The following is a 27831-nucleotide window of genomic DNA, read 5'->3' as shown; positions in this document are numbered from 1 at the left end:
CTGGGTTCCTGAGGTTTAATCTCACTGGGCTCCTCCACTCTCTGCCTCTGTCTCTCTCTCTCTTTTTCTTTTCTTTTGACAAGGTCTTACTATGTAGCCCTAACTGACCTGGAACTCTTTGTAGACCAGGCAGGCCTTGGACTCACATAGATATTCCTTCCTCTGCCTCCCAAGTGCTGGGATCAGAGGCATGTGCCAATATTCTGGCATTTCACCTGGTCTTTAGAGGATCCAGAAGCCTGGTTTCCATGCCCAGACCAAGAACTTAAGAATCTCACAGTCACAAACCACCTTTGACCTCAGGGATAAGAACGACTTCTCCATGACAAAAGTTATCTTGCCTGCACAGGTTCTGTACCAATCCAAGCCAGAATGGGCCCCAGCATTGAGAGGAGAAGTAGAGACAAGCTCTTATCCCTACCAAAGAATCTATCTCCAATTGACAACTGTTCACAAAGAAAAAAATTAGTTTCTTCAAGCGAGTCTCCTGTGTATACAAACCACACTTTAGGGCAGGCCCCATGCCCAGCAGTAGATGGGCAGCACATAATGACTCAATGGTGTTTTGTTTTTTTCCTTTTCTGTTTCATCATGTTTTCTTTGGGCATACTTCCTTAATCTTACTGGTCTTTTGCTTCTACATTAGGTGGGGAGAGTCTGGGAGGAGATGAGGGAAAGAAAACTGTGATCAGAATATATTGTCTGAAAAAATTATTTTCAATTAAAAAAAATCATGTTGCCTGGGATCCTTTTTCTGGAAGATTCCCTCCCAATGCTGATAACACGGAGGTTTGTCCTCACCTTCTAAGAGTGTGCGGCAACCTTGATTGCCCATGGGCCTATTCTGGGAGTTTTGAAAACCATTCACGCCAGGACACACCCTAGAGATCCTGATGGGGCCAGGCTGGGACCTGAATGCCAGGGTTTTTACGTGGTCCCCACGAGAGCTGCCTGCATCTTTGTCTCCTGACACTCCTTTCTGCACTGCTCAGCCCGGTCAAAGAACGGCAGACTGTCCTGCAGCATTGCGCCTCGTAGTTTGGTCAGACCCCCCAAGAAGTGCCAGGGAAAGGATTGAGATCCACCTTCATCCTTGTCATCCTCGGCTGCACCTCAGTGAACCAGGCCTCTCTCAGGAGACTGGAACACCCTCACTTTCCCATCCTAATGACACCCCCCTTCCTGTTCTGGTACCACACACCCAGAGGCAAGACCTCTAGTTCTTCCTCCTGTCTCCTGTGCCCTGCTTTTCTCCATCTCCTTGGCTTCTTATCTCAAACTATGTCACTTGGGACTTCCTGCATGCCTGTGTTCATGGGGCAAGCTCCTTTTGCTACAGTGGCTGCTGTCACCACCCCACAGCTCTCCCATCTTCTAGCCACACCTTTGGGACAACCTTCCCTTCCTACCTGCTCACAGGTGCACCTGCTGTGTCTCAGTGGCTGCCATGCCCTCTTCTGACTTCCACTGCGCCCCTGCAGTGTGGCTGGAGGGGCTGCTGACTCCTGCACTCCTGTACTTTTCCATTAGGGTCAATGGGCACACTCAGTGACTTCTGGGGCCAATGCAAAACTTTGCTTCTGTTTGACTTCTTGAGCCGGATGTTTCTGGTTAGTGGTTTCATCTTTCTTTGGTTTCCGTTAGAGTGTAGAGCTAGCCCCCAACTATTACTGAGAAAGAGACTTTATTTTGGAAGTTTCTTACTTCCTCCTGCCTGTTGGTACCTAGTGTTTCTGTTCCTCACTATGCCTCATGATGATAGGGACTGAATTCTTAACAGTCTCCAGGAGTGATTCGCAGTGTGCACAGAAAGGGAAAGGATTTATTGGAGGCAGTGTCTCACTTGTAAATCTATGTGAGAGCTTCTCAAAGCGTGGCTCCAGATCCACAGCATCCCTTACCTGGGAATTAACAGAGCGGCCAATTCCCACACCTCTACCACCAGATCAAATCCTTGCAGGCTGCTGGGTCATCTCTGTTAATTACACAGTTCCAAACAATTCCAGCACACGCTGAACTCCAACTGCCCCGATATACCACCTACCTGTCTCTCCTGAGATTTAGGAGGCTGAGGTATGGGGGACCGTGAGGGAAGCAGTGCTCAACCACTGAGTCACACCCTGTTTTGTGGCTCTGAAGGGAAAGGATGGTTGTGGAAGGCTGCACAGGGGCTCACAGTTATTGCTCATGAATTGACCACAAGCTTGGGGTTAGCTGGTACGGACCGTTCTGTAGGTTGTTGCCTGAACACCATATGTAAGTGTTGGAAGGAGGATCAGGGCAGTGAGCTCTGGAAGTGAGACTCATAGGCTTGGTTGCTGGAAAGACTTGTGTGTGCACATAAGTGTTTGTTGTGTGCAGCACAGAGTTCAAATCCGCTCCAGGACAGATAAATGGATGCTGTCAAAGGCAAGGCAGTGGAGACATGTGTCAGTCAATGATCAGCACTGGCTCAGGGCTAGGACATGGCACCAACAGGCAGGTTTAAAGGAAACAGAGACAACAGCGAAAAGAGCAGCGTCCGCCCCAAGTAACTGTTTCCTAAGAGACTCGAGTTAATCATGTGGCTTAGCCTTGGGCAAATCAACCCCACTGTTCATGCAAGGACTGTCTCATGAAAGAACAAAAGTGTGCATATTTTTTATTTGTATACTTTACCATGCTTCCTCTCCCGTATCACAATAATGCTGTTTGTTTGTTCTCGTGCTTACAAATGGTGTTGCTTTGTGTGTATGCTCAGATTTGTTGAGTTTTGCCATTTTTGTTTTTCTTTTTCTTTTCTTTCTTTCTTTTTTTTTTTTATAAAACTTTTACCAGACAATACTGAAAACATTCTGGAAGGTGGTGTCAATTTTGCTTTAAAAATGAGAATTTGGTTTTTCTGTATTTCATTATTTTCAATAAAACTCAAGTGTTTTGAACTTAAAACCAGGACTGCTTCCGCGTGCTCAGGATGATGCTGTTGAATGGCTTGGAAAAGACCTGCTCACATAGACTGCTGTCTCCCTGGAGCTGGCGAAGCCGGCTCCAGCTCTCTATGGCTCGTGCGTTGAAGTGCGAGACTTGACAGCCCACTTTGGGATCCCACAGACCTCGTATATTTTCACAGGAGTTCTTTTGCCCCATCTGTTTCCTCCTTGCTTGGAATTCTGGGCCAGCTCAGCTTGCTTTATAGGTGAGGCTATTGGAATACTCAGAGCAGCTGAAGGATTTTATTAGTGATTGGTAATCAGAATGTCATACACATGGAGGGGTTCCTACGCTCATTAGAATCAGATTATAAGGCTTTGGTGGAAACACACAGGGACCCCTTCTTTAATGCTTAGACGTCATCACGTGGCGGTTGAGGGGCAGCTGAGTGAGCTTCGAGCATAAACAGCCTTTGGGTGAAATTCCTGAACGCTTGATCCTTAGAGAACCATAACTCCACAGTCTTTAAAATACAGCCTGGGACCTCCTTGGCCTCGAGGTGTGATCACAAGCTCAGAGGTAGCTCCGGAGTGTGAGTCACTTCCTTTTCCTCTGTGCAGAACTTTTCTGCTCGGAGAAGCGTTCTACTTTCCTGGAAAAGTCATAAAAGGCTGGACAGGGTCTGGAAGGGAAATATACATCTCTGAACTCTTGAGTTGGTGGATCTAAACGATGGCTGGGATCTCTGGCATACAGCAAAATGAAATTATAAATGTAGAAACGAGCTCTTTTTAAAAAATGGATGTTGGTAAAGGGCAATGCTCCCTTTATCCGGCATTTATAAGTCTGTTTTCTCATTGTCACCCCATGTATGCATGCATACTTACATGTGTGTGGGTGGGTGCATGGGGAGGCCAGGGGTTGAAGTTGGGTGTCTTTCTTTATCATTGTATGGTGATTCTGGTGTTCACCAATTTGGCAAGGTTAGCTGGACCTCCAGCTCTAGGAATCTGCCCGTCTCTGCCTCCCCAGAGCTAGGGTTGCAGGTGCATGCCAGCACACCTAGCTTTTTAAACGGGAATCCAAACCCAGACCCTCGTGTTTGTGCATCAGGTGCTTACTGGCTGAGCCATCTCCCCAGCCCCGGCCCCTTGTGATCTCAGCGCCTCATCATGCTGAACTGGAAATGTGTGTGTGGAGGTCTCTCTGCTGTTGGGAGAGGTTCAGCTCCTCTGGAGAAGGCTGGAAGGCTGGGCCAAGTGGCTTCCTGTGAAGGATGACGGTAACTTGGGAGCACAGTAGGGCCACATTCGGTTACATGGGACTGGCCACGCAGGAAGGGCTGGGCTACCAATCTTGGTACATAAGGCTGAAGGACTGACTGTATGCTGACATGGATGGGGCTGTTCATCTGTACCAGCACCGCAGGGAGCAAAGTGCACGGCCGTCTCTGCAAACCTCTCCACAGGAAAATTGACTTCTCTTCTGACCGTCCCCCCCCCCCATTTCCTCTTTCCAGACACATGATTGAGTGTGAACCCCCCCCCCCACACACACACTTAGGGCACTCTTAGAGCATGTCGGTAAGTCCCAGTTTAAGAAAACCCAGATACCAACTTGCAAATTTCAAGTTTAATGAGAATATGATTTTGAATATTGTGCAAATAAAGACATTTGTTTATACAATGATTTGGATGTTGGAAAAATCAGTTTTTACCTTCTGATGCTTCTGGAAATATTTCTTTGGTGCAAAGAGGGCACACTGGCATTTTCAATGAATTCAAGTTGCTAGCCCCACGTTTGGAGGGCATCTCTCATGATCAAGACCAAACTTCCATGACAAGAACACTATCCTCTCTCCTCTGGGAGCCCTCCCATAAGTAGCTCAGCTCGGGACAATTCCTTGCTGCTCATAATTAGTTGATTAGTTCACAGGAAATGGAAAAGAATAAACATTTTGCAGGTAGAAGGACTTTGGTGTCCTTCCTTGTCATAAAGAAATCTCTGGCAATGAGAAAACAGACTGAGATTGGACAAGGACTGGTTGAGGCAGAGCAGGTAGGGACCAGGCCCTCTTGCCTTGCAAGCTAATAAACATTTCCTGGCTTCATTCTTTGCTCCACTAAGTAACTGAAGGGGGTGATTGTAAGTTCCCCACAAAGAGAGTTCCCAAAGAATCATCGGTGGGTGTTTGTCTAAACTAACAAGGCTTTGATGAGTACTGTGGATCTTAGTGAGCATGTGGGGGGTGGGCAGTGTCCCAGCTGGTGACCACGTGCACATCAGATAGAAGGGAGGGTGCAGACTGTGTGCTGGAGGCTGCATTAATTGACATGCTTTCGAAAGGGCAGCTTAGGAGACGTCGTAGGCCTGGTACTTGGTTATCGTCGAAGCCCTTCTGTTTTTCTCCTGGGACAGGAAGTAGATGCGGTTGGCCTCGGGGTAGGTGACTTTGCTGAGTGGGAGCTTGAAGATGGCAGGGTTGTTGGTTGTCAAGAGAAGAAAGGTGAGCGCAGAGAGGCAGAAGGGCCAGGTGCAGGGTGGTAATCCAAACTGGAGGGGGAGGAGATAAGAGAAATTTCTGTTACATCAGATGTGAATGTTTGTTTAAATAGTCTTTATCAGGCAGAGGAAGGGCTGATCAATCAGTGAGGGTGTTTCTTAACTGATAGCCAATATGTAGAAAACCAGGCCGTTAGTTTATTCTGTGACAGGTTAAGCACACACCTTCTGAAATACAGTCGTTGGAACTCTAAAGGTGTCAAATGTGGTTTTTACATACAAGACTTGTTTTGTCTTGGGGAACCTGGTGAGTCTATGCTTACAGCTCCAGGAACTATGGCCACTGTATGCCTTCCTCTACCAGCCTCCTTTGAAGGGATGCGTTTGGCGTCCATTTCGTAGCTAAAGACCTAGTTGTGGTTAATTGGCCTAGAGATAGGCGGCACCCGGGTTCAAAATAGGCACATGGCATGAGCCTATAGAATCCTCTTCTGAGAATGCGAATTGAAAGGAACAGAGACAGTGTCAATAGTTCTCTGGACCTGAAAGGACTGGAGAGGAGCCAAGAGGTGGTAGCTGGGGATTTAGAAGCTGTGTGAACAGAAGTCCTTTGTAGAGAGACCTAGGAAATGAGCATACAGGGGGAGAAGCCGAGGAGTGCTGGGTCTGTCCCTGGGGCTGGAGGCGATGGCCAGCCACCTCTCTCCTCAAGGGTTCACCTACCGTCCTGTTCGTTCTCACCACATTGACCTGGCCTTTATTCCTGGAGATACCATTTTTACACTTTTCCCCATTCTTCCACTGAGACAGCCAAGTGAATGGTTTACAAAGAGCCTACAGATCCAATTATGAGGCAGATCAAACCATCCTTCCAGCCTCCCAGCATTTTACTATAACCAGTAGAGGGCTCAGCTGGTGCCAGGGCATCACGCTGCTGGTCGTGTGGAAGCCCAAAGACCACACTGTTAGCAAGACGTGGAAGTGCCGGAATAATACCAGATGGAGGCTGGAAGGGATACATATTCATGAGTGACGGATTCCACTCAACAAGTCTTCCCAAAGCTCCAATAAGACGCAATAAAGTGTTTTGGGAAGCATCCGTAGAAGCCCCATGGTAGACAAACCTCAGTTCTGATTACCTCGTTATGGATTTTGCATCTTTCTGAGACCTTTTCTCTCAACAGTGTACTGCCGCCTACTCAGAGACTTGGTTGTTGCTTAGTGCATGCCAAGTACCCCGTAAATGGTCCTCAGGGCCCAGCCATCATTATCAAGCGGATAACAGCACTGTTGAAGGCCAGGACTTACATACACATATTCTGGTTAGAAAGACAAAGAATAACAGCTTCTCGGGCCTTTCCAAGGAGTTATTGAATGAAGTTTTATAAATGAAGTTCAATGCTTTCATATTGTGATCCTCAAAGAAGTTGGAAACTTCTCCTAAGTAAGTTGTAGGTTTTTTTTTTTTTTTTTTTTAAATCCTTGACAATCATCACCCTCACAAGTAGTTTTATTTGGAGAAATGTCTACATGGAATGGCCTAACCTACAGGCTCTCAGCACCTGGAGGAAGACCACTTAGCACTGTGTATACCTAGATCTGGGAACAAAAGCTTCCTGCGTCTCTTCTAGTGCCTTGCCCGAGATAGGCACTTGGCATATTTATTGAATGACGGATCAGGTAAGTTGTTGGTGCCAGAACTGATGACAAAAGCCTAGGATGGATGAGGCCCCGAGAGGTCATAATCCAGCTTCTTGCCTCCACCTGGTGTTTCTGAGGTCCTCTCTGCTTAGTTCTATTATTCCCTGCTGTGTGTGCTCACTCCTTCAGGCTCCATCCCCTCATTATCTCTTTCTTTCACTTTCTCCTCTGTCATAAAACTCCAGGATTAAAATATGGCTGTGGAAGGGCCCTCTCGTGCAGTCCCTGGGCTAAGCTGGAAGTGGACTGATGGGGACTGAAGTTGTTACAGATGCTGTGTCAAGTGTTGTAGTGAACAGGCAAACGGATGGATGTGTGTCAAGTGTTGTAGTGAACAGGCAAATGGATGGATCCGGAAAACATCATATTGAGGGAGATAACCCAGACCCAGAAAGACAATTATCATATGTACTTACTCATAAGTGGTTCAAAAACCAAACCAGCCTTCAAATCACAACCCCAGAGAACCTAGATGACAATGAGGACCCTAAGAGAGACAGACATGGATCTAATCTACATGGAAAGTAGAAAAAGGCAAGATCTCCTGAGTAAATTGGGAGCATGGGGACCATGGGAGAGGGTTGAAGGGGAGGGGAGAGGTAGGGAGAGGAGCAGATAAAAATGTAGAGCTCAATAAAATCAATCTAAAAAAAGAATAAATAAAAGTATTGTAGTGAGGGTATACCCAGCATGTGATGAGAAGCAGAGGGGACTCAGTCTGCTGGGAGAGACAGAACAGTGTCAGAAAAGGCCAACTTGGCTGCTCAGAAAACAGTGCCCTATGCTAAGTGCCACCTTCTCTATCTATTCCATCTGCAGATGTTGGATCTATGGCTTTTCCTGCTTGTATAACAGGCTTGGCAGAACTGAATATATTCTAAAGAGACACTTACACCTCCCATTCTGCTGGGATATTTAAATAAAAAAGGACCTCAAGAAATGGAAATTTCCCTAAGAATCTCATGCTGAAAAAGACGCCAGGCCTGGGGATGGGGGTGGTGCCTTGTCGTCAGGAAAGAGATTCACAACTTGTTGGGCCACCTTCCAGAAGGGGGCCAGCGTCCACACAGTGACGGGCCAATAGTTGGGAGGAGCGCACTTTGCCTGGGACTACGTGGATCTATGTACCCCTTGACCTCTATGGAGACTCCCATCTCACCTCAGGACCCCCGAAAGATGGACCTGCGGGAGTGCCACTGAATCTTTTTCCCCTCTCTCCATCATGACCACATTGAACACATTTCCTTTTCCTGATTTTTACTATTAATTTGATTGTTTTAAATTCACTTCTCAAGAATGACTTCTTGGTATATAGACTGTGACCCCACATAGAGCATCCCTTACCCATGAGCAGTTTCCCTTGTGCTCTTAGCTTAGGTGGGGTTGGGTGCAGCCATTTGTTCAGTAAGCCCTGGGCACTCTGTTGGGGGCCTGTTTCAGCGAAGTGGCAGCCCCTGCTTTGCACGCCACCCTAAACTGGGCCCAAGGCAAAGAAGAGGATCTGGGACAATGTGTGCCCATAAACTCCGGAGCTGAAGTCTCTTTGGATGAGGAGATCACAACTCTCTCCATTCCCTGAAACCATGCCAATACCCCTCTCAGTGAATATACTATCTGCTATGGGATAAAGCTGTACACTGTCCACATTCCAGGTGGGCAGATAATTTACATGCAAACGCAAGTTAAATGATAAAGATTTAAAAATCAGTTCTATAGGATGGTAGACTAGAACGGAGTTATACTTGAAAGATTTCTCTCTAAAGTGCACCATTGGCCGCCGGTGATGGGTTTGGTCCACCCAAAGTTGACATAATAAGTTTTTGAGACCTAGTTCCTTCCTGTGAGTATTAAGGCGGGTGTCAGGATGTGAGCCAATGGGCAGAGGGATTTGATGGAGTGTTTGGAAAGTGGGGCATGTGGCTTATAGCCCACACAACTTACCACGGACAGCACGTTAGCCAGGGCGGCACCAAGATAGGCTGAGAACAGCGCTGGAAGAAAGAACCAAGGTGAACAGCTCAGTAAAGGTCTAACGGCAGCTCAGCCTAGTGCACTCGCGCCCTCTTGGTTGATGCTATGTCTCAAATGCTATCTCTTGCACACACTGAGTCGCACTTCCTCTGTCTTGCAGCTTTGAAAGCATGAAATTCCATGGAAATGTCAGCGCAGCTAAGAGAGCAGATGCACTTCATTAGAAGGGCCAGCATTCAGCTGTGACAGTTCCCTTGGGTCTCGCCATCACGCCTTCCAGTAAAGGAACATTTAATAGCATAAACCATAAATGAAAGTTGTACAATAAAGCAAAAGCAAGCGAGTCTCAGAACTCCCTGTTGGACTATTCCATCAGGAGCTATTAGCACAACATGAGTTTCTAGGGAGAAACAGCATCCTGTAAGTTTGGGGGAGACCAAACCTCCTACCACCTTGTGTTTTAGTCTGGGTGGAGAAGGCCATGAACAAGTTGCATGCTGGGAAGAACCAAGCACTGAAAGAAGATGGAAGGCATTAAAGTGGGCCAACAAAATTGGGCTTGGCTTTTGGGCCTATTTTCCAAAGAGGGTGTTCCAATTGTCCCTAAAATATTAGTCATAGTGTTACTCACCAACCATATCCTTCATCATTCCTTATAAGTAAGAAGTATTATTGTCTTGATTACACGTACCACCACCAAATGATAAATCCTCTTAGAGGACTTGGAGCCCCCAACATCCTTCCCTTGACTACAGATAAGCAGACCTGAACCTTCCAGGCTCTTCCTAGATGTTAATACCGTTCTTGCATCAGTCATTCACCTGATTTCCTTTTGACCACAGTCCTACAACTGCTTGTGTCAGACATCAAGGTGTGAGGTGACTTCTGGGGACTGCGTCTGACTGGGCAGAGCCCTGACCAGCTGATCCCTAGGGTGCACTCTTAACACACAGAACTGCAGCTCCTCAGGATATTATGCGGTTAGAAAGATGAGAAGAGGGGCTGGAGAGATGGCTCAGAGGTTAAGAGCACTGCCTGCTCTTCCAAAGGTCCTGAGTTCAATTCCCAGCAACCACATGGTGGCTCACAACCATTTGTAATGGAGTCTGCTGCCCTCTTCTGGCCTGCAGGTATACACACAGACAGAATATTGTATATAAATAAATAAATATTAAAGAAAGATGAGAGGAGAGGGGCCAACCCAAGTACCACAGACACTCCAGAATTTGGGGGGATGTAAGATCCACAGGGCGGCTCTAGGCTTGGTCTGCTAAGAGCAGGGGTTCAGAGAGTGGCCTTTCCTGAAGCCAGACCTACCCGACTGGCCCAGTGGGGAAGACAGTCAAAGGATGAATTCCTGTGCTCCCTTGGCCTCACTGCTATCTTATTTATTAACCTAACTGGGTCTGTTGTATCAAGAAGACCTCCCCAAAGCTTCTCGAGTGCTCATGTGTGGTCCCAGAACTGTAGAACAGTGGTGGTCATAAAATGATTAGAAATACATTTCCAAACTATCTGAAATCAACAAATATATGACTATATATGATTCAGAAAACTTCTCTATCCCATAAAGCATATTATTAATTTTTTTTTATTGTAAACTTATTTTTTAAAACCTTATTTGTTAACATTTCAGCATCCATGGCTGTACTGAAATAGAAACTCCACTTTAAATATTTTGGTCAAAGGGTTTTTTTTTTTTCATTCATAGAACATGAAAGATGCCCAAAGTCGAGAATATATAAATCCAGTGAGTTATGACGGACATCCTAACTTCCTGTGATGCTGAAGAAATAGGCAAGAGGTGCACGGTCATCTGAATGGTGCACGGTCAGTGGCTCTGGTCACTGTGTATGGTGTGCGTTGCCCAGTTCTGCATGGAACGGTTAACATTAGGGAGCTGCTCTCCCAGCTCCATCACCAGGCAGGAGAGCCGCAACCCCGGGAGACAGCCCTGAGCATCAATGAAAAACTATCACCTAAGAACACCTGCCTCTGAGGGCCAAACATCATGTACACAGTGAACGCAATTGAAGACGCAGAACACAGTGCCAACCAACAGCTTTTGTAAAGCGAACAATTGCCCTATCGTCTTCTGGGAGTGGCAGAGCTGGCACGAGTGGTTTTCTTTTGCAGGGGTCCACACGGGCCTTCCCTGTGCTTGGGAGGGTATTCTGGGAGTGGTACCTACCACAGGCAATGGCGAGCAGGTGGGTCTGCCAGGTAATGACGTAGAACATGCCTCCGATGGCGATGCAGGCCAGAGTGCTGTTGAAGCCGCACAGGCCAAAGTAGATGGAATCAAATGGTGTGGCGATGCTGAGTGCTGAGGAAGGAGAGCATCGGAACTGAGTGAGGTCGTGGGGCGCTCACCGCCCCTCCTGAGACACGCCTGTCAGGTGTACTCACACCTAACCCAATCTTCAAGCCAGAATCAGCTACCGGTATCATAGGCAGGTATTCACAGAGAGGAATTTCAGCCTTTCAGTGAAAATACACGTAAAGGAAATAAGTGGGCAGGACCACAAGAACAGTAGTGGCTAAGCTGTTACGAGCTGAAGAGATCCTTGGAGTAAGGACTCTGAGTTCTGATTTAAACAGCACCGAGTACATCCTTTGCCACACGCATATAAATCTTAGTTGTAAACAGGGTCCCAATTTTTGTCATTGGATATCACTCAAATATTCTTGGAAAAATCTCTCCCAGATTTTAAATTTGTGCTGAGGTTATGCTGATGACCAAGTCTTTTTTTTGTGGATAGCTTTTGCTTATAAGAACATGAGGGCACTAGCACCAAAATGAGGGAGACAGGAGCAAGGGGAAGAGGAGGCTTCCAGAATCAGCAGGATGATGACTCTGAAGCCGGCCCCAGCACTGCCCCCTACAGCTCATAAGGAGGATGGCATCCAAAGCAGTGACAGACCTGCGAGCATCCCGATGGTGGATCCGATGGCTGCATGCAAGCAGATGAGAGGTGAAGCTATGAACAGAGCTATGAGGAAGATTCCTCCGGTCCAGGGATTGTCACAGCCATACACTTGGCCGATTCCAACCGGGATGGCTCTCAGGAGCTGTACAACGACAGGGTCACGCATTGGTTATGGAAGTAGACAGACAGCTCACACCTCCACACCAAAGTCCCACGCGAATGCTTTTCGGACAGGGTCTTACTGTGTTTCTCGAGCTGGCCTTGGAGTTTCGATCCTCCTGCCTCAGCCCCTTGAGTGTACACTAACGTTTTACGACAGGACTCACGGAAGACATTCCTGCTCACGTAGGTTAATGCTGAAGGGAGCAAGGGCTTTATCCTCTTTATCCTCTCAATTTTGAGTTCTCGGGGCATTAAGTAGTTAGGATGTTGAGTTTCTTTCATTCAGAGACATCAATGTGGGGGATTTATTCTCTTGTAAAGTGAAACTGAAGAATTTTCAGAAGGGCATTTACTATTTATTAGAAATGTAATATATATCTGATAAAACAACTCTCATATTTTTAAAAACAAAATGATAGAAGCCTGTCAGGAGGAAAATGGTCCTCTGTGCTTCCAAGATGCTCATGTCTGGCTGTGGCGATAGTCCTGTGTGGCCGAGGAGCTGGAGTCTGGGATCTACGGAAAGGCTTTGCAGGGGCAGTAGAGTCTGGGAACTGCCTCAGGTCTTCCTGCAAGTACCCCAAGGTCCTGGGTAGGATGACAGTGAGGGGAAGAACTGCTACACAGATGGGAGGCCAGGCCAGGTGGGCTAACCTCGGAGGGCTAGCCCAATCTCCCACCCCGTAACCTCGGAGGGTTAGCCCAATCTCCCACCCCGTAACCTCGGAGGGCTAGCCCAATCTCCCACCCCGTAACCTCGGAGGGCTAGCCCAATCTCCCACCCCGTAACCTCGGAGGGTTAGCCCAATCTCCCACCCCGTAACCTCGGAGGGCTAGCCCAATCTCCCACCCCGTAACCTCGGAGGGCTAGCCCAATCTCCCACCCTGTAACCTCGGAGGGTTAGCCCAATCTCCCACCCTGTAACCTCGGAGGGTTAGCCCAATCTCCCACCCCGCCGGGGCAGAGAACAGAACAGGGCTCAGCCTTGGCCTGCCAGGACGAGGGGACAGGCATGAGAGTATGCACAGACAACAACACATGGCTGTTTATTCCCACACACCCCAGTTGTGCCCTCTGGGCATCTCCTCGGTGATCACCCAGCACCGTTGCAATCTCTAGACCTTCTTTCTGACATTTATTGCTCATTTCCTTGAATTGCAAAGTACACGTTTTAATTAGGAGAGGACCCAACACATGAATCCCGATCATAGTCCAGAAATCTATTCTTCAAGAATGACTGCCCAAAATTGATTTTTTTCCTGAATCTTTGGGCAGTGGTCTAACCATTTGTATAAGATAATTAAAAATATTTTTTTCTAGAAAAGTCTGAACTATTTTTAACTGAGAATATAATGAGCTTTATCTTGTGATTTCTAACATTATCTTTGCATAGCACATCGAGCAGAACAATTTTGCCTCCAAAAGATAGGGACTGGGTAAATCCCATGAGCAGGAAAACTCCCGAGAGTTTTCACCAAATCAGCCCCTCCTCTCACGGCTCGCCCATGAATGTCCCTCCTCCGCCTGGCCATGGCCAAGGATGAGGCTGACTGAATAAAGTCTTTTCTGAATAATGACGCCTCTCAGTGTGTTTGCACGTTATGCCAACGACACCATGGAATGCTGAGAGGCACTGGGCGTCATTATTTCTGAAACTTTGTTTAACAAGCCCAATGACTTTGGGGCGGCGGGTCGCCAATAATGAAGCTCCAGGTTGAGCTATAGATTGGGACAGAAAGTCCTTTAGTGTGATGGAAAGTAGGAGGTCTTAGAAAAAAAAAAAGTGCCTAGTTAGTTAAGAAGCCTAATGGCCACACTTCCCCATCTTGTTTAATATTTTTAATATTGCTTCTTATTCACTATCTTGGCAGGCTTCCAGAGGTCAGTGTCATACATAAAATACTTTAAAAAGATGAAAACCTCTTCTACCTCTGTTTCTTAATGGAGGTTAAACTGGTGTTTTAAAACACGAACAAGGCTCACGGAGAGAACAGAATAGGCTACCACGACTTCTGAAGCTGGTGGGTAGCGGTGTGGTGTGTATACTTTAATGGTTCCGGGCCATGAATGAAAAAAAATACACAGTATTAGTATGTTTAAATGGGGCTTAAGGACCAAAAAGGCTTCCAAATGAAGGAAAGAAGCCAAGATCCCAGACCACGTATCAGGGGGTCAGAGTTCTAGCCTGGACTTGGCTCTCCGTTAATCCACTGTGGAACCTTGGGTGGGTCTTTTAATTTGGCTTTGGTTTCTTCCTTTGTGTTATCATAGGGTGGGGGCCAGAAACAGAACTTTTAGCCCCGAGGAGACAAGGATGGGATCTCACAGGTTACATACGTAGAATGCCTCGTACTGTATACTTGTGAACAGCTATTTTTTTCTTGTGTTTCTGATGTGCAAAGTGAGCACATGAATTTGTACAAACACCATCCTTTCTTCTTTCATGACACCTACCAAAGGCACTTGGATGCTTGACCAGGTGATGTTGGGTGTGGCGGCTGCAGGCTGTAACAGTGTCGTGGGGAAGAAGAGGTTGTAGTGGCCTGTGGCTGCCAGGTACAGGGTCACTGCGATGTTGAAGGGCAGTGTGAAGACTGGGAGGTCCCACTTGCTGAAGATGGTGCTCAGGGCACTGGACAGGATGGGGCTGGTGGAAGAGACATGGGAAACCTATCAATCAGCTCTCGCCTGCTTTGGCACTAGACCACACGGCGGCAGAGAACCCTGGTTCTCCCAGAGATAAGTAGCTTCCTGGCTGCCTTTGCTTGAGATTCTTTCTTGAGTGGGACACAGAGGCCGGGGAAGGTTCAAACTCAGCCTCAGAAGGATGGCCTTAGGAGAGCCTCAGGGTTTTGGCAGGAGGAGTGAGGGAGGGTCTGGAGAAGACTGGGTGTGAATTATAGTCATTGATATAGTTTGAGTGGCCAAGAATTCTGCCTTTGTGGACAGAGTACCCTCCATTTTCTGGAGATGAAGGAGAAGTCTGGTACTTGGAGGTCTCTGCCTCATGGGTGGCCTTCAGTCCACCCTGAAAGAGCATCTCAATCTGGTCAGTAGTCTAAAGGAAGGAGAAAATCTCGTGGGAACAGGAGGGATGAGATTTCAGACCCGGGGAGGGCCCTGCAGCTCTTAGCTTATGTGGCCAACAGTTTCTTGCTTTGTACTCAGCCAGGGCAGGACCAGAGGCCCTTTGAGAGCTCAGACAAAGGGCGGTAGCTGAGGAGGCCCTGTACACAGATGGTCTGGCGTGATGGTGATGCTCTCAGGTCATTAGGAACTGCCTCCTGTGGGTGCTTCTGGCATTCAAGCCAAATGACAAATGCTTGAAAACGGAAGTAAAAAAGGTGCTCTGAGGTTTGGTTTAAGAAGATACTGATTGGGATGGGGAGATGACTCAGCCGGCAAAGTGCGAGGCAAACTTGAGTTTGGATTCCCAGCACCCATGTAAAATGCTGGGCATGGCAACATGTGTCTATAACCCCACTTCTGAGGGTGGAGACAGGCAAAATTCTGGATCTGGCAGGCCAACTAGCCCCACCGCGGCAGTGGCCAAGGTCAGTGAGAAACCTTTTCTCAGGAAATGACGTTGAGAGCAATTGAAGTCAAGCCCTGGCTTCCACTGTGACCATACAGGTGAACACACACACACACACACACACACACACACACACACACACACACACGTGTGTGTGTTCACGGGGGACTTTAGAAGCAAACTTACCAAGTCATGGACATAACGGTGACAGGGAGCAGCAGCCACCAGTAATAGTTGCCCTTGTCTGAGAACACGGCCATCAGGAGTCCCACAAGCACCCCATTGTAACCATGGAGTCCTGCTGTGATGGCCGACCTGGGGGCACAAGGATGAGCAGATGGAGTGGAGACCCCTGTGATTTTAGAATCACAGCTTCCTAACTTGGGGCCTGACAACCCATCCTCAAACAAGCTACACTTTGGGGAGCAGGGAACAAGAAGCAAAGATAACCTGTCTAGTCTTTATTGGTCAACATTGGGCCTTTGGGACGTACTTGTCCTGGCTCAGGATGAGGGCGGTCAAGGTGGATGTAATAATGCCCACGCAGCCCGAGATGGCCCACCAGGGATTCTGCACGAAGAGGCCTAGGGCGATGAGGAGGCCACTGAGAGGGTTGTTCACAAACATCACCTGGGACAGGCCTCGAAGTACCCAGTCAAGAAACTGGAACACCGGAGATTTGTCTGAAATGATAGGGCAAAGTTGGCGGACACTCAGGCCTGGGCTGGGCCTCAGGTAGCAGCAGAAGTGGAGGTCTTCAGGGGCCCAGCCTACATTGTCATCAGTCAGGGACAAAGCTAAACAAAGAACACCAGGATGCGTTTGAATGCCCAGAGCACTTGCCAGCCATTGCTAGGCCAGTGCAGTCTCTGCTCGTCTCTAGGTTGCTTTTCCCATGGTGGGAAATCAGGTACCTACCTTGAGCTTAATTCTGCTTCCCATGAGAGTGGTGTAAAATTTCCAGAAATTGCCACAGAGAGGGTATGAAACCCATGAGCCAAGCAATGTGGAGATTTCTAGAGAGAATCCCCAGCCCCAGTAGACACAGTTCCCCTGAGCCATCCAGCACCTGTTTGTCTAGGATGCTGGATTCAGAATCCCAGTCTCGTCTGAAACATTAGGTGGTATATTTGGGTCAGCAGAACTTTGCTACTGACAAACAAAAGAACACATACAACTATCCATCCTCACAGTACAGTTACAAATATGGGTGTTTATGTCCCAAGAGACCCTCCGTGTTAATGGTAGAAGGAGCTTCTCTGAGAGGCCCCCAAAAGAGATATCCAGCTGGCCCACAGAGAATCCCCGCAGCGTGTTTCCATGGGGCAAGCAAGGCTTTGGGGGTTGTCAAGGGCTGATGTCACAGACTGTACCTTTAAGTCTCTCTCCGCATTCCTTCATCTCTCCAGTGATGTAGCTCAAGGATTTGCTAACTCGCTTCCCTGCAGCAGTCATAAAGTTCTGAATCCAGGAAGTCCTGGCCATGTTGGCTTCCACCTTTATCTCAGAGCTCTCCTCCATGGTGTCCATATCCTGTCCAGGGACCAGAAATAGGTGAGAATTGTCCACAGTGCTGTGGTTTCCACACCAGGTGACATCTGAAGTCTCTCGGAGGACCAAACTAAGGTCTGAATTTGAGATTTTGTTAAACTGTTGTTTAGCCAGCTCCCTGTCTCTTTAGGTTGTTTTGTTGGACACGTTGTTATTTTTGATATATTCAACCTCAAGGATGTAGAATGAGATGGTACCATCACCCTTGCCTTTGGATGGGGACTCAGGCATGCAGGAGTTCTTATTGCAAGGATCAACATCAAACAGCAGGATGAAGATACAGCCACACCTGTCTTGATTTTCTTAAAAGCTACGCCTTACATTCTACCTAAAAGAAACTATATCCCCACCTGGCAATCAAGGTTTCAAATTTTAAATGAAAAGACTCTTAAAAAAAACAAAAACAAAAAGCACACTGGCACAATTTTATTTCCTAAATGCAAGCTGAAGATCAATCATAGCCGAAGGTACGGCAGCTCCCAAAGTGAACTGAGAAAGAGAGATATTTCTATCCATGCACTGTATCCATCCGAGCGTCCCCGATGGACGGCGTCTCCCCACCCTCCTGTGGGCTGCAGGCTGCCGCCTCTGGTCTGGGATCACCACACTCACGAGCAACTCCACTGCAGGCTTCCGGTATGGGTAGGGAAGCGGCTCTTTGGTTTGTCTCTCTTGGTGTTCACCTTTTCCAAACACTGGAGGTGGGAGGAAAGAGAGAGTCATCAGTTCAGACACCTGAACTTTGACACTTTTACAGTAATTTCTGCAAAAACTCGAGTTATACCATGTGTTGTTTTCTATTCCACAGAGGAAGCGTAAAACTGCAGTCTATGGATAAGAGTCCTTCTTTTCCTTTAAGGGTCAGGCCCATTTAGGGCCTCTCTTTGGGGGTGTGTGTATTGTCATGTTTGAACTTGGAAATGATTGTCCGCGTGCAGAGGATTTTAAAATCCCTCCCTCCCAACCTCCCTCTTTTGATTATGGCATTTGTTCTTGTTTTTGAGATGAGGTCTCACTACATGTCCTGGCTGGCCTGGAACTTGCTATGGAAACCAAGTTGGCCTTGAACTCATAGAGATTGATCTACTTCTGCCTCCCAAGTGCAGGGATTAAAGGTGACTGCCGCCAAGCCTGGCGACGATGACATTGATTTTAACCTAATGGTGACCACACTTTTGCTCTGTGGTCCAAGATTGATACGTTTCTGTTCCTCTGGTAAATAACCTCACACCACGCTTGGGAAATAAATACTAATTACACTCAGAAAATAAGGAAAATGCTTTAACAAGCTTTTGTCTGAATTTTGGCATTTTAATAGGTTGGATCAGGGCACGTGACATCCATGCTGTCACTTTAAATAGGTTTTGAGATGTCCTTGTGTTTTAGTAATTCTATAGAGCTCTTGTAATGTGACTCTAAACATCTGTCATTGGTAGGCTGGCTTGTTTTTAAGGATGATCCTTTTCCGTTAAGTACTCTTGGGAAACAGCAGGCCCTTTGAAGCTTTGGACTTGGTACTCTGGTGCCCTCCTGTGGTCAAGTGTGAGAACGGCAGGCTGGACTCTGCCTTTCTGTTTGCAGTCCGCTGTTCCCCTTAGGGTATCTAAGCACTGGAAGGGATGTACCTAAGGTACCCTGTTCCCACTTGTGAAGAAGCAGCGGCTACAAACACTAGTGTGGTTTGGAATGACGTAGTTGGAGATGAGTTAATTTTAAAAGCTTTGGAAAAAGGGGTAGGAAACAGAAAATGCCCCTGAACTTGAGGCTCTGACCTCCGCTTCTGTCTGGAGCAGCCTGCCAGGCTTCAGCTTTTCTCAGAGACTTCCCCATCCCAGGCCTCTTTGCACAGGGCTGCACTACCCTGGGCCCCCATGGACAGGGCCCCTCTCAAAGACCTGCACAACTCTCTCTACGCGCAAATTTTCCCATAACAACTCTAGGCTGCTTGCTCTAACTTGGCTGAATTAGGTATGAATGGATGAGATTGGAGAAAGTACAGAAAGACAGCCAGACACTGAGGAAGCTTCTGGGAGGCACGAGACATGAAGGTCACCAACCAAGGGGCCAGTTCTCTACTTTGCAGTGTCCGACCCAAAGTAGGACTAAGTGTTTCTACTTTGGGTACTGTCACCGTGTGGTGGGTACTGTGTGCTGTGGGTACTGCCACTGTGCTGTGGGTACTGTCACTGTGTGGTGGGTACTGTCACTGTGCGGTGGGTACTGTCACTGTGCTGTGGGTACCGTCACTGTGCGGTGGGTACTGTCACTGTGCTGTGGGTACCGTCACTGTGCGGTGGGTACCGTCACTGTGCTGTGGGTACCGTCACTGTGCGGTGGGTACCGTCACTGTGCTGTGGGTACCGTCACTGTGCGGTGGGTACTGTCACCGTGTGGTGGGTACTGTGTGCTGTGGGTACTGTCACTGTGCTGTGGGTACCGTCACTGTGCGGTGGGTACCGTCACTGTGCGGTGGGTACTGTCACTGTGCGGTGGGTACTGTCACTGTGTGGTGGGTACTGTCACCGTGTGGTGAGTACTGTCACTGTGCTGTGGGTACTGTCACCGTGTGGTGGGTACTGCCACTGTGTGGTGGGTACTGTCACTGTGCGGTGGGTACTGTCACTGTGCGGTGGGTACTGTCACCGTGTGGTGAGTACTGTCACTGTGCTGTGGGTACTGTCACCATGTGGTGGGTACTGCCACTGTGTGGTGGGTACTGTCACTGTGCGGTGGGTACTGTCACTGTGCGGTGGGTACTGTCACCGTGTGGTGAGTACTGTCACTGTGCTGTGGGTACTGTCACCATGTGGTGGGTACTGCCACTGTGTGGTGGGTACTGTCACTGTGCGGTGGGTACTGTCACTGTGTAGAGGCTGCCTGGTTGTCTACTTTGACACAAGGAGCTGGGTCTGTGTGTGAGACAATGTACACACCCTTGCTCCTCCTCCGGATGGATGACCACTCGATGTGGAACACACTCCTCCGTCTCAGGAGCACAGTCTCGGAGCCCTCCTCTGCCTTCCACTGGCCTGCTCCTGGGGTCTGCTCTCCTCTGCCACCTAGCCAGGGGCGAGAAGAGACAAGTCAGTATGCCACCTTGTCTGCATCTCTGAGAGCCCAGCTGTGGAGGCGAGAAGAACACAGAAGCCAGAGAGATGTGAGGGACGCAGCTTGATGCTGGAGGAGCAACTGCTTTTGAGTTTGTGCAAAACGCCCCATGGCCCTGCTCCTGCCTTTACAACGTCCACTTCCTTTCTCCACAGAAACTTAAGTTACATCTGGTCAAGGGATGAACGAACCAGGAGTCGGCCCTTTTAACCACACTGGAGGGAGTAAGGCAGACCCTGGACTGACTGGACAGTCACTCACTAAGCTTCAGCAAATGACTTGGACCTTTCTGATGGAGTTCCCAAACTAGCCGCATATTAGATCACCTGGAGTCTCGAAAAAACGTCTGAGCCTTCCCCACCCCAGACCAGTGAAAAAGGTAAAAGATGGCCGTGTATGCAGCTTGGGCTGAGAACCGTTGATAGCGAATTTTGCTACTCAGTCTGGTCCTTGCAGCAGCCCTCATATCAGTCGAGAGCTGTTGGAAAGTCCTGATTCCAGCCTTAACCCCAGAACAAGAATCTGCATTTCAATAGGCCCTCCTACTTGAGTTATATTAAAAATTTGCAAGTCCCCACATAGGAGAGGCCGAAAGTCTGGGACACATTCCTGGCTGCAAGAGATCCTTTACTGTCCCCACCGTCTTCATCATCACATTATGGGGAGAATATTCTTGAATTAGGAATAAGACCTCTAGGGTGTAGATTGGGAACAGGTGGGATTGAATCACGTGGGCTGCTTAAGGAAGTGCAGGCTCCCTGGGCCCGCCCCAGGTCTGTGGACCAGAGGCTTTGGGTACAGCACAGGCTTGCTTGGTATAAGAAAAGGGCTTTCCTCTTAGCTTGGCCCTGATCCTGGATATCATAGCTCACAACAAAAACACACATCAACCTGTAGTATTTTTCATATATACAAAGAGGGTGCATATGTTTAATAAACCAAGGCTCCATATGAAAAGGGAAGTTTTTGTTAAGATATCCAACTTTTGAGGCTAAACACTTCGCCAGAGGAATGGAGGTAGCTGTTGATAGAGGTTTTGGGGGGTTGGGTGGCTAAGAGATGCCTAGTGAGACCGGGCTCATCTACCAGGCAGATCCCATGATGATCCGGGCTCTTGTGTTGAGTAACTCAGATTCTGCACTGACACAGAGGCAGGGTCAAACTGTGGAGCTGATGGCTCAATCACAGCAAAGCAAAAGGAGGACCTCTCTCATGTCGGTGACACTGAAGGAGCATCCTGGGGTCCACAGCCCTTAGCAGAGCCAGCCAAGAGTTGAGAGAGAGAGGTGGGAAAGTGGTGAAGCCTGAAAATGAACCAACCGACTTCCAAAGGCTTGAGAACACTCAGAGCAAAAGATTACTCTGGGCACCTAGGAAACACTCTCAGAACACTCTGGGCAGATAACAGTAACTTCAAGGATATCGAGAACATGGGTCCACGGCTGTAGAAATGAGATGTACCATCCGTGCAGTATGAGAGAAAGCCTAGAAACACTGGCTAGGATGCTTGGCATTTTGCAACTCGTTCGTAACCTCGTTGACACTTTCCTTAATTGCAGTATGTAATTCTTCCAGAAAGAAATATACAGCCCCTGTAGGGCCAACCTTCTCAACCCTTCTCTACCACGTCTTCCCTATGCTGTAACAAAACCAGATAACGCTCAGGAAACACTCTGGAAGGAATTATAGCTGCTCACACCCCAGACACTTCCTCAGGGAGGACACTTCCCGCTGAAGGCACCAGCTCCTCTGCTCCAGGCAGGATGGTTCCTTCTCCTTGGTGAACAGTCTCCATTTTCCATCTGCCTGCACAGACTCTTACCTAACTGTGCCTTAGGCAGAGTTGTTGGCTAGTGAGATACTTGATTTTCTCCAGCACTGCCACCATCTAGCACACATCCTGGAGACAGATGATAAGTGCTCAGGGTGCTGGTGAATAAATTAACAAGGGCTGGTGTAGCTGGTGGCTTGTGACTTGAAGTCGTTGGGTAAGTACCTACGGCTGGTGTAGTTGGTGGCTCTTGCTTTTTTTCCCTTTGAGGCTATGTAAACTGAAGTTAATGTTTTCAAAGATTATGCTATACACTATAGAGGGCTTGAATCTTAGAATTGGAAAAGAAAAAGTAGAATTTTGAAATCCGTTGGTCAGGTCCTCTCATTTTCCAGATTTTTCCAGATTTACGGACTGGGAATTTGCCTCTACCCGTTCTCTGCTTCCAGATGTGGCGGCCTACTACGGCTATTCTAAAATCCATTATTCTTTTAGCTGCTTCTTCCCTGTTCTCAAGAAAACACATTCCTAAACTTCCTAACACTGCTGGACTGAGCAGTGGCCGGAAAGGCAGATTGGATGAGGAGGATTTGTTCATGAGGGTACTTTGTTATCTGGGATACCAGTCTCTTAACACATGACCGACGGTCCAGTTTTTATGAATGTGGGGAATGTATGACTCTTTGTAATAATGATGTAAGTAAGACTCATATTAACAGTTGAGACTTTGAACTCCTCTCTTTTCCCCATATAGGTCATTAGTTGGCCAATGGACATGCCAAAATTTTGATTTCTTTTGTCTCGCTCCGTGGAAGATATTGATACGTGTAAATGAGCTAACACCTCACTTAAACTCATGAAATCTTATGAGAATCTCATAAATGAGATTGGAGAGTCGAAAGGTCAACTATAACATGGGTAATTCTTGGCTCATTTTGCCTCAAAATGACATTGCGCTCTCTTCCCATCCGATCTACACCCTCAGAACCGTGGTCTGAGGCCAGTCTTTCTGAGTTTGATCTGTGCTCTTCTAATCCATTCTGTATTCCAACTAAAGCTGTATGTTAAATTCCACTTTCTTACTCAATACTCTACATAGCTCCATAATGCCCTAGCTCCCCCACCTGGCTTTCTAGATATTCTTTAATAGGACAAGTGTTATTAGCCAACTTCATATTTTTCCTTCTAACAGAGGTTCTGCTGTGACATGCTAGCTTTTCATGGCTTCTCAGTGTTTCCTCCACCCCACAGCTAAGCTGTACCCAGCCCTTCTGTCTTGTTTGGGTTCTACATGTTCCATGAAACTCCCCTTGCCTTAGTTTTTTCACACGGGTCCATCCATTCTCTGAATTCTCTCTGAGTTTTCACAAAGGGTTATAGGTCATGCCTTTTGGAGTTTAGGCTGTGGCAGAGTTTTTTTGTTTTGTTTTATGTATCTCAGGAAGAGCATAATTGTACAGTTGTCCTGCATTTGCCTTCTGCACCCTGAGGTTATCAACACACACCAACCACATCAGCTCATATTGTACACCCACAGTTGCAACACATGTGAAATGTTTTTGATAATTATTTTCAACCTAATTAACATACTCCGAGTGACCAATTCTTCCATAACCAAGTGACCTTTGAGTCTAAGAATTGGTAGAAAGAAACTGAGACTCAGAGAGAAGTGTCTCACCTGGGCCACATAGCTGGTCAGTTATGAAGCCAGGTATGACCTCGTTTTGAATTTTATTCCAGCAATGTAGGAGTCTTACAGTTAGCTGGAACCTTTCGCATGAAATCAATCGGCTTGTGACTTTTTTTTTTTAAAGAAAGCAAAAATTATTTCTTCTATTAGAAAGAATAACAAAAAAGCTACAAAAATAAGCATCACCATTGGGAACAAAGTGTCCTGGGTCATTGTCATAGGTTCTTCTCTAGGCAAAGCTTCCGTACTCTTTCCACACACCGAGGCCTTTCGTGCCTTTCCCCTTTTCCTTAGGAAGACATAGCTAATTGACTGCAGACCTTTGCGGGTAAGTTTAGACACACCCTCAGAATCCTTAACACGATGATCCAAACATCTAATACTAATCAGAGTTGGCCCTTGAGGGCAAAATTTTTTTTCTTTCCAACATTATGGAAGGTATCGGTGGGGTACATCCTTGACAGTGGGTGTATATCTGGGTGTGGTGTTGACAGTAGGCAGAGGCCACAGGTAGAGATATCTAAGGGTCACAGAGTGCCATTTCCCAGTAGAGAGATCAAAAAGCCAAAGATAGAAGGCCGTAAAAAAGGCAAAATCCTCTCCTGTCTATTAATAAGGCTCTAACTACTTGAACCAGACCCAGTGGACTTGTGATATTTTATATAAACAATTATAACCCCTCTCTAATGATACTTGGAGCTTCTCCATAAATGGCCAGGAAGGAGGACGGGGTTATAAAATTTATTACCTAGCAAGATAAAGAGCTGCCCACCTCTTATCTACTCAGATATGACTCATGAGACAAATGACCCATGAGAAAAGGCCGAATAACTTCTCTTAACTGCCATTAAAGTGCCCCACTGTCCCTTAGGGGAGCGAGTCTGTCTCTCGGAATTTGGCTGCTGTGTTCCTGTCTATAGCATATACTCTTGGTTGAAAGTTTTTGGTGGGTTCTGGTCTGGTAAACGCTGTCCCTCCGAGCCTTGGGCTTCCTTTCCTGGCAGGATACTTCAGTGGCTCAGCCAGGGAATCTTCCCTCCCTTTCTGCTGCTCTTCACTTATGGTGGTTGGCAGAGTGGTCAGTGGGCACCTGAGAATCCTCTGAGGCTGTTCTCCAGTGAGAGCTGGGTTGAGACTTCACACAGCTGTCACCCATTAAGGTATGAACTAAGGAGTTCACTTTGGCTCACTTGTTCAGTAATAAGGGGTTGCTTTTCTTCCTTTTGGGACCTCCTTCACTCTCAACATGTGATTCAGGGACAAAATCAGCTCTCATACACAGTCTCATTCTGAGGGTTCCTGGAGGCAGGGTCACCATTTTGAACTGAGGCAGAGGTAAGAGCCGGTGGCTGCATGTTTTGCTTTTTTGACTTTCAAGCTGAACCCCAATATCTGTCTCTGGGTTTTTATTAATCATTTTATGCTGGTCATATTGGGCCACTGGTGTAGGGAATGACAGAGGGAGGATTGATAGAAACACATAATCATATATCTATTGAAGATGGTGATAAAGGCTGTGCGTGTGTGTGTGCGTGCGCGTGCGTGCACATGAGAGAGATAGAGGTGCATGTGTATATGTGGGTGGTGTGAATGTGTACCTATAGGTGAGTGTGTGTTTGTGCCTGGTGGGAGTGTGGAGGCCAGAGGAGGCCATCACTGTCTCTCTATGTCACTCTTCACCTTACTGACTTAAGGCCTTTCACTGAACCTGGAGCTCACTATTTTTTGTGGGGGGGGGCAGGTTGGTTGGATAGCAAGTCCCAGCAAGCCTCCCATCTGTGTTTCTGTCTCCCATCAAGTACTGGGTTTGCTTGCATGCATGGCCATACCTGTTTTTATGTGGGTGCTGGGGCTCGAACTCAGATCCTTGTGCTTGCACAGCGAGCACCCTAATCTGCTGAGCTATATCTCCATCCTGGAAAGGGCCATGACTACAGCTGTTAATTATAATCTGTGGAGGACAACACAGGGGCTTCTGAGCACCCTGCTCTCTAGAATAACTGAAGTGTCTATGAAAATAAACTAGCCTTAGTCCTGAGAGTCCAGAGGGCCAAGCTATCCCGGCCATAGCTGGATAAGCTAAGACTCTCTAAACAGGAGTTAAAAAGCTTCAGACACAAGACCATGGGCTGCAGACTCCATCCTCTACTTATTAGACATGCGCAGCCTTTAAGTTCTCTAATAATTGGGAGGAGACCTTTGGCCCAAAAGGTCACACTGGCCGAAGAAAGGGATAAGAGGCAGGACACTTACGACAATAGTCTTCCCTGCCCACAGCGGGACATCTTAGGCCTCTATCTGTAGCGACCTGACCTAGTCTAAGGAAACTAGCCTAGTCTCCAGTGAAAGGACTCTTTCCTGCTACTGTTGTGGCCAGCCAGGCCATTTCATCCGAGAGTGCCCAAGGCTACCAGGCTACAGGCCTCATGCAAGGCCATGCCCAATCTGCAAAGTAGAGGCCGGATGAAAGTGAGAGAGTCTCTCTTTTCCCAGTGAGGGATCGAGTCCAAGGAGGGACAAATGCCCCTGACTCTGGTCCTTGACTCTGAGGCGTAAACAAAGAAGGAGGCCCACCCTCTCCTTGAGGAATATGTAGCTCTGGGGTTGAAAGCTCCTGTGTTCTCGAGGTCTGTGATGGCCCTTGCAGAAGTCTATATGTGACAGGGAGAAAAATCACTCTTCTCTCTGATGTGGGGGCTAAGTTTTCAGCCCTTAGTGTGGTCTGCAGTTTGACTTTTCGGTCTTCCGTCCCCCTTGCTGGTACTGATGGCAAACACCACCAGCCTGGTTCACATCCCCTTTAATCTGTATGATAAACAAGATTCTACATGCTCTATGACCCTTGTGCCCCACACCAAGTCCCTACCCCATCACGGTCCAGAATCATCTATAGCTTTAAAGGCCTTCCCTGCCATCACCACCCAGCAAGTCCCTAGTAAACAATGGAATACTTCCACTCCTGGGCACCCATTAACAACCACTCTGGTCACAGAGTTCTGAAAGACCCTGACAGTTTTTATGGTCAGAAATCAGAGGAAATAGCGGCCCAGATTTGGTCTGTTCTTATCACGTGACCCACACCCATGCAGCCATCAGGAAACAAAGAGCTATTCTCACTGTTGATGATACCCAATTAAACATGCCCCTGACGTCACGGGCCTTCTAGGAGCTATCTGGTCTTGAACTCAGGTGGCCATCATGTATATACTACATACATTGCAAGATTCACCTAAAGCAGCACTTTGACACTTCTCTGGGTAAAAGCTGAGCTGATTGACAAGCCAAACAGGAATCTTGGCTTCCACTCAATCCTGCTTGGGCCTCAGTGTCCCCTCCCCACTTTCAACACATCAAGAGCCTCAACAGACTTCAGACCAGGGCTTTATAGCCACCCCAGAGGGATGGTCACAGAGCCCAGAAAATAAGCTGGCGGTCCCCCAACGATCTTCCTCAGCCTGCACATCTGAGGGATAAAGCTCTCCAAATCCTAATCAGGCCTCTGCTCACAGACTCAGACATTCTGCACACAGTCTATTTCCAAAGTCTACCCCACTCTTCAGGGCAATCCCAGAGGAACAGTTAGACTCCGTCTCCTTTTATAGCCTGTCCAGAGTCGGGGACAGTGCTGGTAGACTGGCGAACAGATTCCACTGACATCCTTCCTCGTGCAAGGATGGATATATCTGCCAGCTCTAGTGCATACCTTAGCTGGGCGGATGGAGCACTCCTCACAAAAATGGAAAGGGCCTCAGAGGTAGCCAGCCGCCACAGAACACGGTATTTCCACTCTGGGCTCCCTTGCAGTCTGGCCCGACTTTCATTTCCAATACCGTTAGGAAATGAGCAAGGCTCTCAGAATTAAGTACTTCTTTATGCAGCCTGGTGACCCCCATCTTCTGGGAAAGTCTTTCCAGGATCATGTCACATTAACTTGGGAGACTGAGTCCATCTTCTAACCCACCACAGGATAGAAAGTCATCTGAAGCTGTCTGCACCTGA

The 27831-nt window shown here is 47.6% G+C and overlaps 1 protein-coding gene across 1 annotated transcript in view; it reads right to left on the bottom strand.

Annotated features, from left to right (window-relative positions):
• Positions 1 to 5262: 5262 nt before the first annotated feature.
• The window catches only part of Slc14a2 (solute carrier family 14 member 2), a 52948-nt gene continuing 30379 nt past the window's right edge, over positions 5263 to 27831 (bottom strand). The window contains exons 10-19 of the mRNA XM_057788801.1: positions 20197 to 20322; positions 17876 to 17958; positions 17086 to 17245; positions 16206 to 16395; positions 15899 to 16027; positions 14632 to 14824; positions 12009 to 12156; positions 11276 to 11410; positions 9055 to 9104; positions 5263 to 5463 (exon numbers count right to left, since the gene is read on the bottom strand). Of these exons, the coding sequence (XP_057644784.1) occupies positions 5263 to 5463; positions 9055 to 9104; positions 11276 to 11410; positions 12009 to 12156; positions 14632 to 14824; positions 15899 to 16027; positions 16206 to 16395; positions 17086 to 17245; positions 17876 to 17958; positions 20197 to 20322 (1415 nt within the window). The remainder of the gene's footprint in view (positions 5464 to 9054; positions 9105 to 11275; positions 11411 to 12008; positions 12157 to 14631; positions 14825 to 15898; positions 16028 to 16205; positions 16396 to 17085; positions 17246 to 17875; positions 17959 to 20196; positions 20323 to 27831) is intronic.

The sequence above is a fragment of the Chionomys nivalis genome, chromosome 14 (assembly GCF_950005125.1).
Source record: "Chionomys nivalis chromosome 14, mChiNiv1.1, whole genome shotgun sequence".
Taxonomy (NCBI): Eukaryota; Metazoa; Chordata; class Mammalia; order Rodentia; family Cricetidae; genus Chionomys; species Chionomys nivalis.
Note: the sequence above shows the minus strand (reverse complement) of the source record. Positions and strands in the feature narration are given on the sequence as shown.